The 16891-nt window shown below is 40.4% G+C and overlaps 1 protein-coding gene across 8 annotated transcripts in view; it reads right to left on the bottom strand.

The window, feature by feature from the left end:
* Positions 1-16891, bottom strand: part of Syt14 (synaptotagmin 14) — a 160753-nt gene that overhangs the window by 1804 nt on the left and 142058 nt on the right. For 3 of the 8 annotated variants that reach the window (XM_010613179.3, XM_033762246.1, XM_033762247.1), the window contains 2 exons: positions 15492-15548; positions 12683-14250 (listed from right to left, as the gene is read on the bottom strand). In XM_010613179.3, coding sequence (XP_010611481.1) covers positions 13937-14250; positions 15492-15548 — 371 coding nt within the window. In that variant the 3' untranslated portion in view covers positions 12683-13936. Of the gene's footprint in view, positions 1-3549; positions 5306-12682; positions 14251-15491; positions 15549-16891 lie in introns of those variants that run through there. The other 5 variants (XM_033762242.1, XR_004516695.1, XM_033762244.1 and 2 more) reach the window with 5 other exon arrangements.

Genomic DNA, 16891 nt, shown 5'->3' with positions numbered 1-16891 from the left:
TTTTTTTTTTTTTTTTTTTTTTTTGGTACCGGGGATTGAACTTGGGTCCTTGCGCTTGCAAGGCAGGCCACCGAACCGCTGAGCTAAATCCCTGGCCCTGCTATTTCTATTTTAAGCAGCTCATCAATTTTTCATTGACCTAGTAGTTACTGTCCATTCATCTAACATTCATGGAACATCGTGGTAGAAACTAATTCCAAAAATGAAAATATAAAACAAGATCAAAAAGAAAAGAAAGACTAATTCCTAGCAATAATGGGATTGGCAGAGGAATAACAGCACCCAATGATAATGTCAATTATGGTGCTCTTTACAGTACATTTTAGGTATCAATTTATTTGAAATATTTTTTATTATTAATTCAGTGCTGAACCCAGGGCCTTGTGTGTGCTTGGCAAGCACTCTACCACCGGACTACAACCTCAACTCCTTTGAATTCTTTCAGAACAGTCTTATTTAAGAAGTGGTAGAAGTGTTGCCTAACTATAAAACTATCTTCCCATTGACTTTAATATTCTTTAAATGATTTTTCTAAATGTTCACCTATCTTACATGCATTAGTTAATTACATTTTATGGGCATATAACAAATCTCATTTATTTAGACTCCCAACTAATTTGAACTTTGATGAAAACAAAACTTGTACTATTGGCAGCTCCTCCTTCTGAGAAGCTCGCTATCTCTTAGCCACAGTGCACCCTCTATGCTCCACCCAAGCCAGAGCCCAGAGCCCCACACTTCTCCCTGTCTAACCCTCCACACCCACCAGGCACTGAGGCTTGCTCAGCCTTCTCAGTGTCTCCCTGTCTGCATTCCCTCTACGGCTACCCGGGGACAGCTCCCCATTTCCCACCTCCACCGTGCCGACTCCTCGTAAAGGTCCTGCTCCCAGCTCCAAGCTGCTGCATGAATGTTCTCAATAAGAAAACCCGTCCCACTGCTGTCCAGCTATGCCTTTGGGAATCCTTCCCTGCCTTTTGACAAATGTGTATCTCTCAGCAGGGAACACAAAGCCTTCTATGATCCTTCACTGGTGACTGTTACAGCATCCTATTTCTTCCCTGTCCTCGGCCACAATACATGAGGACGCTCACAGGGATGTGGCTGCCTCAGGACCGCAAGCCTACATTTAAACCCTGCCTCTTCCACCAAATTCCCTGGGAAATGTGGGCTCCTCTTTCTGGGCTGCACTCCAGTGTTCAGTCCTCTTTGGGTCCTGTGTACCTGGCCTCCCCCAGCAAAGGTCCCAGCCCACTGCACCTGTCGGTCCCCAGCACCTCACACTGTGGCACTGAAGCCATCATGGTGTTTTGTCTCATTTTGCTTCGGGTTTTCTCCCTGTCCTAAACTCCGCGCTTCACTTGGCCAAGAACCATTAAATTTGTATTCCTGAGCCAAACACAGTTCCCAACATGTAGAAGATGTTTAAAAATCATTTGTTGGGTTGGCGATTTAGTTCAGTGGTTCTGCTACCTGCTTTGCAAATGTAAGTTCCTGAGTTCAATCCCCGGTATCAAAAAAAAAAAAAAATCATTTCTTAAATGAATCAAAACCCAAGCAAAAATGGTTTTAATGTTCTGCTTGCGAAAAGGAGGCAAATATCATAAAATTGGTAGCATAGATTCAGGTTATAAATGGTTAAAGTCCTCTGGAAAGTAAGATGATTTCCACAAAAGTTTACACACACACACACACACACACACACACACACACACACACATCATCACCACCACCACCACCACCACAGGATTAGTTTGAAATGCATCCACTCACAAAACAAACTGACACTCATTGTAAAGAGTCTGAATACTGTTACTGATTTTTCCAAAATGTCTCCTATGAAGCTTAACATATTTTTGCTGCTTTCAGACTCTCTGGATGTCCGTACGATGTGGTATGTGACTCCCCCAAGTAGTGCAATGAGGAACTGTTGTGGGTGCTCAGCAATCTTTCTTACTGTACAGCTCACAAGTAACTGTATCCAAATATTACCTCGTGACTTAAAATAATTCTCAAAATAATACAGGGTGAAAAGAAGCTGTGCTCCAGAGTTTGTTTATAACTAAAATCGATTCATCAGAGTGATTTTGTGATTAAAAAAAATAGATAAGTGGTACAAAATGCAGAGTTGTAAAGCAAGCCGTTATCCCATTCACACAAGAGAGTAAAGGCTCTGACTTCATAGAGTGAGGGTGTCAAATAGTTCAAAAGGGTCAGGAGACGGAAAGCCTGGAAAACGAGATTTATTGAAGGTAACAGAGTGATGGCTGGTTCAATAAGGCCCCTTAAGCACACAAAGTGACCATGCTCAAAATAACGAGTGTCTTCCTGGTAAAAGCATGAAAAAATAGAAATAAACTATATGAACACTTATAAAGTGCTAGATAACTTAAGTCACTCTGCTGGGTGTGGTGCTCCTGTAATTCCAGCAGTCGGAGGATCAGGAAGGACGGCCACGGTGTGAGGCCAGCCTACCCTACATAGTGAGTTCAAGGCCAGCCTGGATCACATAGCAAGACCTTATCTCAAAACAAAACAGTTATAACTCTGCATTAATTAAGTTGTATTTCCTGACAGGAAAACAGGCGCAGCTGACTAAAACTTCCAAAAACTTTCGGCTCCACTTCTACACATTAAGAGCTTGAATATCATCATTCAAATTCTTAAAACAAATCACACTTTTCCTGATTTGAAAGTCACATGACAAACTTATAAATAATACCTGGATCACAGAGAATTTAAAAAAATATTTGAATTAAATAAAAATGAAAAAATACATCATCAACATTTGTAGAGCATAGTGAGTGAGGGATAGAGGGAAATTTGCAGCTTTAAACGAACATATTAGAAAAGAAGTAAGACGTATGTATACTCAAGCACTTAAGTTCCCACCTTAGAAAACTAGAGAAAGAACAATTGAAGTCCAAAGCAAACAGAAAAGAAATAAAGTTACAGCTGAAATAAATGAAATTGAAAACATGAAATCAATAGAGAAAGCTGCCCAAACCAAAAATTTCTTCTCCAAAAATATCAATGAAATCAGCAAAGTTCTAGTTAAGGCTAACAGGGAAGGGGACACACACTCTTAGGAGTGAGAGAAAGGCCACCGCCACTGATGCCATGGCATACAAGGACAGCGATGGTACACAAGGGGCACACATTCGTGGGTGTGGTAACAGGTGAAATGGATCCATTCCTTTGTCAAAACTGATACAAAAAGTACATAACATGGATCGGTCTGTATCTACAAAATTAAATACATAACTAATAACCTCGAACAAAAAAAAGAGAGTACCAGACCCAGATGGTTTTACAGATTTACGAAACATTTAAAAGAAACCATTTCTCTACAACTTCTTCTACAAACTAGACATAGAAAGAATAATCCTCTTTCTATGAGGCCAATATTAGAACTGGATACGACTTTATAAAGGAAGAAACTACAGACTAATATTTCTCATGAATATAGGTGCAAAAATCCTCAAAAAATATGGGTTTGGTGATTTTTTTTAGATACAGTATCAAAAGCACAACCCATGCAAGAAAAAAAAGGATTAGTTGAATTTTGTTAAAATTAACACTTTTGCTCTGTGAAAAACACGGTTAAGAGAACGGAAAGACACCCCACTGGTGAGGAGAAAATCGTGTCTGATAAAAGACCTGCATCCAACACACACAGAACTCCTAAAACTAAATAATTAAAAGTGGGCGACAATCTGAACAAACCTCTCACCAACTAAACACAGTCCCGCAGACTGGGTATCACACCTGTGAGAGCTGCAGGTGACAACGGCCGCCGAGGCCCCACCGCACACCTGTGAGAGTGGCCGGCGGCTAACACCGGGCTGAGCCCGCTGCTGGCCGGGGACAAAGCGAGAGCTCTGCAGACACCAGGGAGGTTCGGCCGTCTTCACGCGGAGAAGTCACACCCCCCAGTGTGACGTGACGCGGGACTGTAATCCTTCCCCATTTATTTGTCATTCGATACACAGACGCATTTAGTGCATTATACTTTTTTAATTCTTCATCAAGTACTAACCAAAGTATTTCACATATTTTACTGAGTCCTTTTATTTTTAAATTGGGAATGACTTTATTTTCAAAGGGGAAACATTATGGAATATTTTGATAATCTATGAAAAGAAAAGGTGCTGTAAATATTATTTTACGTACTTGAGAGCAAAGCAATTTCAAACAATTTGCAACTAAAACCTAATCGTAAGTACATGTATGATAACATTCGATGAATGACTACCTAGATGCCTTTGTAACAACAGACTGCCTGTCTTCCGCTGGAGTTTCTATCAAGCGTAATTCTCTGAAAGACAAGCCTTGACTAGATGCGCATGATTTGTCTTGAAAGTACTAAATAAATCATCTCTAATTGAGATTGTGTTTACAATTCAGAAAACTTTTTGTGAACATTTGTAAGCAAGTCTGTTTTTATGTTTTTTTTTTGCCTAAAATATTTTATTAATGAAAGCACAAAATGTTTGACAGGGGCTAAGAATTAAACAGCAAGTACTAGAAGAAGATACAAGCTGCTTAAACTGTAGCTGGAATGGTATTATGAATCCATTTCTTGCTTTAAAAAGGCTCTGGTTAATTTATGGAGCTAAAGAGTCAAAAATAATTAGGCATGAGATGACGTAGCAACTTTCATTTTTGTTGATTTTAGAGCACCAAATGTTTAAACTCTTTTTCATATGCAAAACATACTTGTTAAATTGGTTGTTATAAATCTTCCTTGCTGGAAACAAAATGAACGAGATAATAATGAAATACGAAAACGCAAAGTACCTACACTCAAGGTCTTTGGCAAATAACTATCTCATAAAAAGGAATTAAGTCAACAGACTACTGTTGCCCAATATAAGTGGTACTGTTAAAAACATGAAGATAGTACAACAATAACAAGTCCACATCAATGAAAGGCCAAGTTGTGCAACTGTTAAACAGGGCCTTCCTGTTCCCAGCCCAGACAAATACGGAGATAATTGTAAGCTACTTCGTTTTATTCTTGTTATTTAAAGTGCTTATGTGTGCAGCCTATTTTCTTTTGAGGTCAGATATGACTTAGAATTAAGGAAAAGTCATTCAAGCATTTTGATAGCAATATTTTGTAGCACTTTACATGAGATGCTTTTAAAGCCTAAGATCTTAATAACCCTACATATATCCGTTCGATATTTGTTTACATAATTGATGTCAGTTTACCTTGTGTAACAGTCAAATGACACTTGTCAGTGATAAGAATCGGAACTGTTTTTATGTATTTTCATCCGAGAAGTCAGATGTGTACCCACTGAAAAACATAAAGGTGAGAAAAAGTAATTTTTAACTCACACAAAATTTATTCGCTGGAAAATTAAACTGCCATTAAAATCTCCTGGGAGTAGTAGTTTGAACATTTTTTACATTGTTTACACAGAGGTCAACGATTTCTTTATGTAATACAATTATACAAAAGGAGAAAGGCACCGAGACAATCGGTGCATAGGTCATAAAAAAGGAGGAATGAGAGTAAAATGCAGCACAGAGCACATTTTCAATTACATGAAAACAATCAGATATATGCTCATTCTATAAAATGGACTGCTTCACACGCTTGCCTGTCCATATTTCTGACCAAACAGGAAAATTAGTATGTGACAATAGCACAACACTGTGGTAAGCACAGACGCTCGTGTGTACAGTAAGGTCCATTAATGTGCTGCAGACAGTTCAAGACCAGAGCGATGTACTTTGTCAAGTTGTGTGATAGAATTTTGCTCACAGAGCATTCAAACCTCATCACACTGTTATATCCATTATTAGAAAAATAAGTAGGAAAGCTCTGTAGAAACTATTCTATTAAGGAAGCTTCTTGCCTCAGAAAAATGAAAGAAGTAGGAAGGGGTGAGGGAAGAGGAGGGAGGGAGAAGACAGAGTAAGGAAATGATGAATAAAAGATTCCACTAATTGAGTTTTCCATAAAAATTACATTATTTTGAGAAATAAAGCACAATGCAAGAGTACTGAGCAGTAATGAGCCTCTTGAGTTTTAGAAAAAGAACAGATCCCAACATTTTCAAGACTCATTTAATAACTATTCTTCATAATGTAACTGAAAAGTAATACGTACGTTCTTATTTCAAAATTCTAGCAAAATCTAGCCAAAACGTGGCTGTCATTTTACGTCAGTTTTAAAGATTCCTCAAAACCATTACCACTATATTATGTTCATCACAAAAGTAAAGGTTGTTTTATTTTAATGTTAAGCAGAAACATAATTGAGTAATTTTTAAATGCAAGTCACTACTAGAGTTTTTCTCTTGGTAAACTTAAAGTTATATATGTGATATCAAAACGCCCTTGGAACTATCACCATTCATTTCTAGCTGTGCTTCAAATAATTGTTCAAATACACTTAAATGCTTAAAGAAAGCCAATTTATGAGCCAAAGCTACCCTGGTCTCTCTCAAACAACTCAGCTATTTTGACAGTAAATTGTGGATTTTCTCAGTATTTATCTGAAAGAGACTGCTCAAAATAAAACACCCCCAGGACTCTATGGCATTTGTTTCAGTTTTCTGTGTTTTGAAATTATCTGTTTAAAGCAACATAGGAAATTGTAAAAATTAGAGGTTTTAAACCCCTTCTCACAAAATCTGAAATAAGAGAATTTGCCGGCAGGAGGGAGAGGGAAAGGGGCCCTGAGGCTCAGGACTCAGTTCTGCATTGTGTAAGGCCCGGCCCACGTCAGGGCTCAGCACCAGGCGTTGCGATGGGCCTTTCTCCAGGGCTTCTCTGCTCCGGTCAGTACAGGTTCTGAGCAGGAGTGGGGGGGTGCCCGGAGGAGGTAAGCGGTTTGGAGAGCACGGGAGGCAGCTGACAAGGGGCGACCCTGATGAGGTCACACGTGTGCACGGCAAGGAGACAATCCCACCCCGAGACAGGGAAAAGTCCTCCTGGTCCAACAAAAATCACAAGGAACCATTTACTTTAGGGAAATGAAAAGGAGTGACATCTGAACATACATGTTTAAAATCGACAAATCAGGATACAGTTTTGGAAAGTTATTTTTCAGTAATACAATGGAATATCAGTGTCCTCACTTTGCATCCATTCTAAACACTGGCAGCTGAAAGATCTCGTGTTATAGAAGTCAACAGAAAGGGTAAGGCTTTTCTCGTTAAAGTAGCCTTGAATACCTATAAGACAAACTCAAATACCAGATGATACCAAACTCTGTTTGCTGATGGTCAGAATAAGAAAGCAAGGCCCTAAAATAGCCAGTGTAAGATGGAGATTATCAAGCTGACCAGGAAATCATTCGAACATCGTGGACAGCTACTGCCACAGCAGTGACTGTTCTCATGATCACTGAGAAGTTCGGATGCTCCACAAGGTTGAAATTCTCTAACAAAACTATGCCCTGCTTTTTGGTGGACCGAGTGCGCGTCCCTCTGTGCCCCAGCCGATATAATTAATGCTCAGGTTCAGTGCGCCGTGAAGACACAGCCTCATGGCATCTGCAGTGACCGTCTGCTCTCCCCTCACCCTCTGAGGCTGCCTGTCCGTCCTCATACTGTCCGATCCATGTGATTAAGGGACAAGGGTCAAAGCATCTCTCGTGCATAGGTCCTCCTCACCCAGGGCCGTGGGTGTGTGTGTAGGACTTAGAGGGAAAAGGCAGGGAGGAAGAAAGAAACAAACACTACTTAAGAAAAGGTGCAGACCAGCCTAGAGAAGAAAACATCCATTTTTATAATTAGCCGATTATCCTAGCCTGTCGAGCTCTATCGCTTTAAGATGTTAATCTAAGCCTAACCACGACTAGATGAAGAACTGGTACATCAGCAGTCACACAGCAGCCTGGGCCCATAGCAGTGTAACCTCAAAATCCCAGGTAAACTCACTCTCAGCGCGCTTACTATAGGGCTTTTGAACTGTCATGCAGAGTATCCTGTTAGGGACAGAGCTGTGGCCACACTGAGATGAGGGAAACAGAATGCGCTCACCCACAGCATTTACTTCCAGAGGAACAGGGGCTACTGTACCAAGTTGCTGTTGGAAAGAAAAACCCTCAGGAAGAACAAGGCAATAAGAACACAGAGAACAGAGCAGAAGAGGTAAAACTACCGCTGTCCTAGTTAAGAGTCCAGGCCAAGGCTGGTCTCATGGTGTGACACGCGGGACACGGCTCGAGAGCGGGGGAGAAGCGGAACAAGGAGCAGCACCGCCTGCCACCGCCACGGCACGCGTGCCACAGGCCAGGCTGATCCACTTATAGTCACGACAAACACCTCCTCGACTCTTAGCCTCGTATCTACCACTGGAAGGACAGTCTATTCTAGCGGGAAGTATATGAACAGATGAAAGAAATGTTCTAGGATCATAAAAGCAATATATAATATATTTGCTACACCAAGGAACATTTTGAAAAAGTTACCTTGACTGTAAATGGACAGGCGCTCATCTTCAGGTTTCCACTACATTGTTTTTCTCATTTAACTGTTTATTCAATGAAAGTATGCATAAAAACTAACAAATCTGAGAACTCGACTATACATATAATAAGATGATGGGATATTCGGTTCTTAACATTTGTACACAGTTTAGCTGTAACTACTCTCCCTCCCCTCTCTTTTCCCTTTGATCCTTACTCTGGCTCCTATTTTATCTTGTAAGACCGTTCTCTTATTGGCTTCAGGGAATATTAAATATAAAGCTTTTACTGCTTTCAGGCCACTGGAGAAAGTTTCAGGATGTGAAAGAAAGAACAAATGAACAAACGAAAGAAAGAAAAACTGGCCAGGAGATTTAGCTCAGTGGTTCCGCCACCTGCCTTGCAAGCGAAAGGATCCAAGTTCAATTCCCCCGTACCAACAACAACAAAACAAAACAAAAAACTGGAGAATACAGTTTTTCCCCAAATGGCAATTAGGTTTTTTACTTTTTAGGGAGGTGGGGATCAAACCCAGGGTCTCGTGCATGCTAGGCAAGAGCTCTACCACTGAGTTTCACTCCTAGCTCTTGAAATTAGATTTTTTGGTCCTGATTTCCCTTTGCCATTTTTGATGCTTGAGTAAATGTCACCAGTAAACTTTTAGTACTGACTTTTAAAGTCATTAAAGAAGTTACATCTTCTGTTTAACTTTTCCACTACATTTCCTTTTAAGGAAGCATGAGAAAATGATCGCACCTCTGACCTTTGTCTTTATCGACATCACACGTAAAGGAAACTGCTTCTATGTCCAGAACTCTGCCCGTTTCTCTCAGGCAGGGTTTCCTGAGCCGGGGAGCCTAACAAAATCTAGATTCTTGGTCTTCCCCCCTGACCAAATGGAATCACTGTAGGTGGAGTTTTGGAATACAAATTAACCACTCAAGATAATTCTTAAACTTACCCTTCTTTGGGAACTACTATTTCATATTTTGTCCTGGAGTTGGATGGGAGTCGAAGCCATTTTCATTCGTTAGGTCCCAAGCCAGGTGTTATTTCTCTGGAAGATTTTTCTGAATTCCATGCTTTACTCTTCTAATGAACCCAACAGTGCTCTGTGCACACTTCTGTCTCCACACTACTCTGCCTCCTCCCTGCCTAGGGCACAGCCCCACAAGGGCAAAGATTTCAACCACTTTAGCATCTCCAATCTGCAGTCCTGAACAACCCATGGTGCTAGACGGCGCTCTTATAAATCTGTATTAAATGAAGGAAAAGAAATCCATGCAGAAAACAGATTCATTCACAGTGGAACTTACACAACAGGGTTACAGATTTCTTCCGTAAAGACTTTCGTTCAATTCAATGTTGTGGGCTTCCTGTGAGCAGCGCAGCAGGGCACAGACAGAGGGGTGGGGCACTGCCGCACAGGGGAAAGAGCTTTATGTGGTCAACCTGGCTGCAATTCCTACCAAAGCTCAGTGAGCCCAACAGAAGAGCCCTGAGTTGTAGCCAGCTCCCTCCTCGATACTGGCGGGGTGCAGCGTGGTGCAGGAGACACAGCTGTCCACTTCACAGGGCAGATGGCCAGGGCAGCTGAAAGGCCCTGTGTTCCCCAAACCAATCAAAAAGCAGAATGGGGCAAATGACCTCCAAATTTTTTAAAAGTAAAAATCATTACAAAGTGTGACACAGAAATACTGTGTTCTGAGAAGGAAAAAATCCTCACCTCCGACCCCCGACATTCAGTTACTGATAAAATAAATGTTCCTTTGCTTTTGCAGCTGTAACGCAGGAGTCTGGTTTCAGATCTGAATGTACCTGGGTTCTCACCCCAGTTCTGTTAGCTACTTTAGTGGATTACTTACTTAGGAAAGTCGGCTTGACCTTTCTTTACTGTGATTTCTTCATTGATAAATGCTGATAATACCTCATAGAGTGTTGTTAGGGTCAAAATAATGAATTATCGTCCTAGATCGTGAGTAAATTATAGCTGCTACATTATCCTTGTTATACATTTGAAGGGCACAGACGGTGTTTTAAAACTAGTTTAAGGAAATGCTTTGAAGCGTGCTTACAATTGCACTCAAAATAAGTTTGGTTTGTGATAGTGGTGCTGATGACGGTTTCCAGTGTCCATCACAGATGAGCTGGGGCGGAGAGAAAACAAGAAATGAAGCATGCACCTAATGACCATCAATGTGAATTTCCCTGTACATTATCTAGTCTATGAGGTGGAGATTTTATGTGAACGGATTTGTATTTGTGTTCCCATCCAAACAGAGACTGTTCTTAGGGCACCCACGGTATACTGTGAGCAGCGCACCTATCTTTCAGTTCACCGAAAATGATTTCACCGTGACAGCACTTGGCCTCCCTGCCTAGCTTCCTGTTGGAGGACAGCTCCATTCTATTTCCTCTACCCCTGTTAGTGTGGATTCCCTTGATCCAAGAAATAAAGGCATTGACTTAACGCTGCCCTTCTGGGCCTGAAGTTAAAATATGTAGATTAATCACGATAGTTCAGATGACATTTTTTCATTGGCTTCTCTCTCTCTCTCCTTGTTCTTCTTTTTTTTTCTGGGGATCAAACTTAGGACCTTGCTCTTGTGAGGCAGGCAGCGGCACTACTGAGCTAAATCCCCAGCCCATTGGCTTCTCTTTTTAAACTGTGCTCCAATTTATTATTTTTGTTAGTAGACACAACACTGCTGAGTCACGGAATAGTAAGATAATATGCAACTGGTTTCAAACAAAATGTGGATATTATGTGGACAAGATTGCAGAAGAAAACTTCTGAAAGGTAGGCTAATACTACACCAAGAAACCTGTTTGCCGATTTGAAATCCACTTTGCTTCCCAGGCAGTAATGAACAACTACACTTTGCAGCTCATTTGGAGGGGTTCAGTTCCAGAAGGAGGGAGCCCCACAATGCCAGTGGGCTGACGTGTGCGGACTGTCTCATTTGATGATAAGACGTAGGAGACTTCAGCAGAACAGTAAGAAGGTGAGCTGTCTTTCTCAAGTTTCTGAGTCAATTCCTAATGCCCAGTGGGCCATATCTGCCAGAATTACTGAGATAAAAGCTTTTGCCTTTAAGCTTTCATGTGAATTCAAGCACACACAAAATATCAGTACTGTCTCATACACCAGATCAAGGCGAGTAGAGTGGGGCTCCTGAATCTTATTCCATCTTTTTCTAAAGAAAAGACTGTTTTACTCTAATTACAGTAAGCTTTGTCAACCCACAGGGGAAGAAGGAAAGATGTATACTTTGCTGTGTATGGAGGAAAATGGAAGCAAATAGCACCTAAAACCAAATATAATATCTAGTATGACAGGAAAAATATAATCTATAAACTCGACAAATGTTTTTCTATTCAGTTATCTGAAAAAGCACTCACACACACACAGTTCTAGGCACAGTCTGAAGGAGGGTAGATCTAACAAATAACAGTTAAGTCTTTTTCTCACTAAAGGTGAAAGCACCAACCTGGTCTTAATCATGCATTCGATTAAGCTTTGTTCCAGCTACAGGTAAGACGGCAGCCCTGTCTGTGAGGAAGATGCCAGCTGTTAGCAATGCAGACAGTTGTTTGAAAGACAGGAAAGGTAACCAAGTTGTGAAACGCCTACATCTGATTGTGCAGGAAAAGCTACGTCCCCTCTTAATACTTAGGTGAGGTATTTAACTATTCATTTCATGTTCTGACTCTATAGCCCAACTCATTAATAAAAAAATCCTAGAAAAATCTCATTGATATAACAATGAATTTCGTCACCTTTAACGCAGCTCTGCAGCATACACTCTTAAGGTTCATGGCATCCTTTTCCGTTTCTTCCTTATAACTCATGTATACGAAACCACAGAGCTGCCTTTTGTTAAACTAAAAATTATAGGAGTGAATGGTCTTTTTGGATTCTTTTAAGGCCTTTCAGTACAGCCAAGCTGAAGTAATAATATCTAGGCATGGTTTTATTATTATGACAATAACAAGTTCCAGCTTACAACATTATATACTATGCAACTGGGACTAGGAAAAATGATGTACTACTTTTTAGTGATGGGTAAGTAGTACATTTTTGTCTAGTTTAACTAGAAATGAGAAAAAAGAAAATGTTTTTCATATATATATAAAATGTACTCTATTTAATAAACTATGTGCATAAAATCATATAACCAGTAAGAAGCAAAATTAAAAAGAAAATAGGGTATGATATTCCTGATTAATCAGTTCCTACATATAAAAACAACACAATGAAAGTGCCTTGCCATTAAAAAAAAATCAGTACATTATACAGTTGCATACTTTAGAGGATCGAAAGGTCTGGTGACACTGTTCTGAGGAATCTTTACATTTATAAAAATCGAAGGCCTAATTTTGCAAATACAACCTCCAAGCTGTATGAGCAAATTTCACATACAGGAAAGGCACAGATGACAACACGTTAAAGAACGGTATCTGTAAAGTTCTTAACATCTAGTCACAAGTCACTGGAAACTTCATAAGGAATCTCAGAGCTGTTTCTAACTTGATCTGAATCAAACTGAGAGCTGGGTAGTGTTAACGTCACAACATAAGTTCTTCAGTTCAGTGAAGATTTAGAGAAAGAGCTTCTTCCTTGGATTATGCAGTGTTAAAACACTCAGATCAGATAAAGTTTTCTTTAACTTGAATTTTTTCAATTTTCAACAGCTTATCTACTGTATTTTCCAGTTTGTTAAAATCTTTTCCCACATTACTACAGTTGTAAAGAGTCCATCGTGGAAGAAAGTCTAAATCAAAGGACTCCTCTACTGGCTCCCTACCATGGAGTACAAGGTACAGGAAGTGCTTCCAACAGAGAGCTACGTAGTTAGTTACACAGTACAACCCGTCTAGAAGACTTGCAAGGGACTAGGACTTGACTTGGTCTCTTTGGAGAAAAGCAGAGGCAAAGGAAGAAATAGACTTAAAAAACACCTTAAAAATTCCTTTATGAAACTGAATGCTTGCTTCCCCTTAGATCTCGTGCTACGGAAAGGAAATGAGGCACAATGAAACTACGGGCACAGAAGAAATATATCAGAAACAAAAACAACTTTCAATGCGATGGAAACCCTTCACCATTAGATGGCGTGGCGATCTCCTTCCCCTTAGAAACGAGGGACCTGCCAGCGAAAAGGTGTCTCACAGATGCTCTGAAGGGCGACACTAAAATAGCGTTATAACCCAAATCATATAATCTTCCAGGACATTGCTGGCTTTTTTTTCTAAAGTAAGGGTGACCTCAAATCAAGTGTGTGGTCGTATGCCCAGAGGACTGTTCGTTCAGCAACAACGTTCTCAGTCTGTCAGACAGCTGCCCCACCCAGGGCACCCACGGGTGTCAGCAGCTGATGCTCTTCCCACGGAGCTTAAAGCTGTGACAGACGCTGGACAGGGCTCTGCAGAGCAAGCTCTTCCGGTGGCGACCAGGTGACCGCCGACAGCACTGCTCGGGTGGCTGCCCTCCCCGCCTGGCCGTCACGACTCCAGCAACGCGTGCCACCTGCACACCGGCTGTCCTTTGGACTCCTTCATCTCAGTCCAGTGACTGAGCTCCTCCTCCCCAGAGCTGTTCAGGCCTAGAGAGATCCAGCCGATCATCTCTTTCCTCTTCATGCTGCGCTTGTTGTACACAGACAGGATAAGCGTTACGTCCGACAGCTGGAAAAGGGCCACCTGGAACACGAAAGTTTCCTTGTACACTGGATTCGGCCGCCCTCTGCGGATGGATGTCTTGCATTTGGACATCTCTTGACCCATGGAATTCAGCAGAGTTAACTTAACATACGTATCTGAAGGGGAAAAGACATCGACATACTGCAAATATCATTTGAAACAAACTCAAAACAACTTCTCATAATAAGTGCTGAGAATATTAACTATTTAGACTTATAAGGATATGGTGTATACCATGTTTAATGGAAATTTAACCAATTCCATTTTGATGTACATGCTCATAAAATGTGACAAGTACAGAAAATGCTACGTAGGCCAGAAATATTTGGGAGTAGTAGTCTCTTACCTCACTATTTCTACATGAGAGAATTTAAAGGTATACCTCATAATCCTTCCTCCTCCTCCACCCACCGTGGCCTCCCACGACCTCCCACCATCACCGCCGCGCTCAGCTCCACCAGCAGGACACCACAGCATTAAGGAACACTTAGCAAGCTCAATTAGCCACAACACTGGAAAGCATTCCACTGGTTTTCAGAGAATAAGAAGAAACAAACAAATAGAAATGAAGGCAAATGGTACAGTAGAAGAGAGAGACAAGAATGCAAAGATGACATCAAAAGAGCATAGGATGAAATGTCAAAAAAATCTCTGCATGGATGTGGTTTTTAAATATATTTTTAAAACATTTGAGGACTAAAATGAAGCCAAATGCATTAGGGTTCAAAGTTTAGCAAACCAAGTAAAACTTTCTCCTGGTTTCATGCAAGAGTACATTTAATGTGCTTTTGGGGGCAGCTCAAATAAACACGGTAGGGTTTCTCGTAGGCACAGTTTAATGTGAATTTTTAAGTATGATATCGTAACTATTTTTATGAGTTGTACAAGAAATTGATGTGATGTTTCGTGTACAAAGTGAACTTAACATTCCATTGACTGATTGTATCATGGGAGATAAATCCTCTCTTCACAAGACTGTGCTCTTGAGGTCTTAAACGGACTCATGCAAATGACCCTCAGCGTGTCGATCCATCATGTGTACCTCACAGCGAGATTTCAACTGCCTTTCAGGGCCATCGCCATGTTTCTCATGACATGTTTCTGTTGCATAAATCAAAATACAAATGGGAAGATAAAGACTTTTATTCCAAAGAGTTTGGCTTATTGTAAGATACTCCGAATACCATCATCCATAATCAGAGATATATTCTAAATTAGTTTTATTTAAAGTACCACAGATAATAAATGTGCATTTTTTCGGAAACCAACATGGTGGACAGCTTCACTGCTGGCAAGTTTTAGGGTATTTTGTTTTTGCATGAAAAGACAACATCCAATTAGCCTCTACAAGACTCACCTCGGATTATATAAACCTGTCCACCTATCAAGTGTTTTAGACAACAGAACAGTCCATCTGACAACAGGGGGTGGAAAGCAGTAAAAGAAATAATGACCAGATGTCAATCGCTGGGTGAAAGAGGGTCAAAGGTCAGAATTAAAGAGGAAACACTGTTCACGGGTGTGGAAAACACAGAGCTTCAGCATTTTAATTCAGGTAGAGGGTTGAACAAAGGTTGCTGGGTAAATTTCATGGAATGAAAATTTTCAGTCACTGTGTAATCTTAAAAATTACCCTGTTTTAAAGGGGACATCTTTATAATGATACCCTCTTGGTCTAAAGCACATTGAACATAGAATCATGCAAATTATCAAATATAAAAGACTGACTAAAAGTCATTATAGGATTATCATTATTGTTATACTAAATTTTAAGTTCATCCATGCAATATTTAATATTCCAAACAGTTTTATTACTCCCAATGTAATATGAAATTAAGTTATGCAAAATAAAATACAGCTATCACAATGTTTGCTCTTGAATGCTGCTATAGTTTCTTTGGATAAAATTGGAATTATTCCATATATAACATATTCAGAGCTTAGAACTAGGTATAAATGAAGGGTTAGAACCTTATGTACTATACACAGTCTAGAACAAACTAATGGAACTGTCCTGCATTTTACTATATAAATAGCCCACTTTCATATACTCATTTAAAAATTGACTCATAATGGTTATTTTCTGGCTAACATTAACCAACCTTATATCAAGTAATTCTAAAATAATGGCAATTGGTGTAATCCAGTTCCACGGGGAGAGTGATTCCCTGCTTGAGTGATAATCTTCCCTAGGTTATTTATACCCAACCCTGCCCTGTTCCTTCTCAATTCTGATTCCTGCTTCTCTATTTATATCAGAATATTATTCCGCTACTCCAACATCACCAGTGAAGCACTTTCCCAAAAGAAACTACTCAACTATTAGCTAAGCACCAGTGACAAATGGACAGCTGTGGCTCAGCCTGATCTTGAGCAATGCTTATTCTGGTGCATGGAGTGGTGCCTTTCCATCTGGGTGCCTTGGGCCAGGGGGGCTCTGGCTGTGGCCAGGTCCCTGCATGGGCACCTGTCATTTGCAAATCTTTCTCCTACGGGTTCCATCTCAGGCCATTCTCAGTGCGTAAGAACTAAGAACGAAGATAATCAAGCCCCACCTCCTAGTCTGTTTATTCTAGGAATGGCCTCTTTCCTCCCGTGGCATTTCGCTTTTGAAATGAAAAAGTGCATAATGATAATTTTATCTGTCTTCTACACACCTTTGTCAGATTTGAGTCTCGTAACCCTGTGCAAGACATGACCTTAACTTTACCAATAAAGAACAGATCATTTGTCTAAGAGTAGAAATATGAATATACT

This window comes from Fukomys damarensis, unplaced genomic scaffold (assembly GCF_012274545.1).
Source record: "Fukomys damarensis isolate Sample0158 unplaced genomic scaffold, DMR_v1.0_HiC HiC_scaffold_11, whole genome shotgun sequence".
In the NCBI taxonomy this organism is placed as follows: domain Eukaryota; kingdom Metazoa; phylum Chordata; class Mammalia; order Rodentia; family Bathyergidae; genus Fukomys; species Fukomys damarensis.
This window is presented reverse-complemented; position numbering and strand designations above follow the sequence as displayed.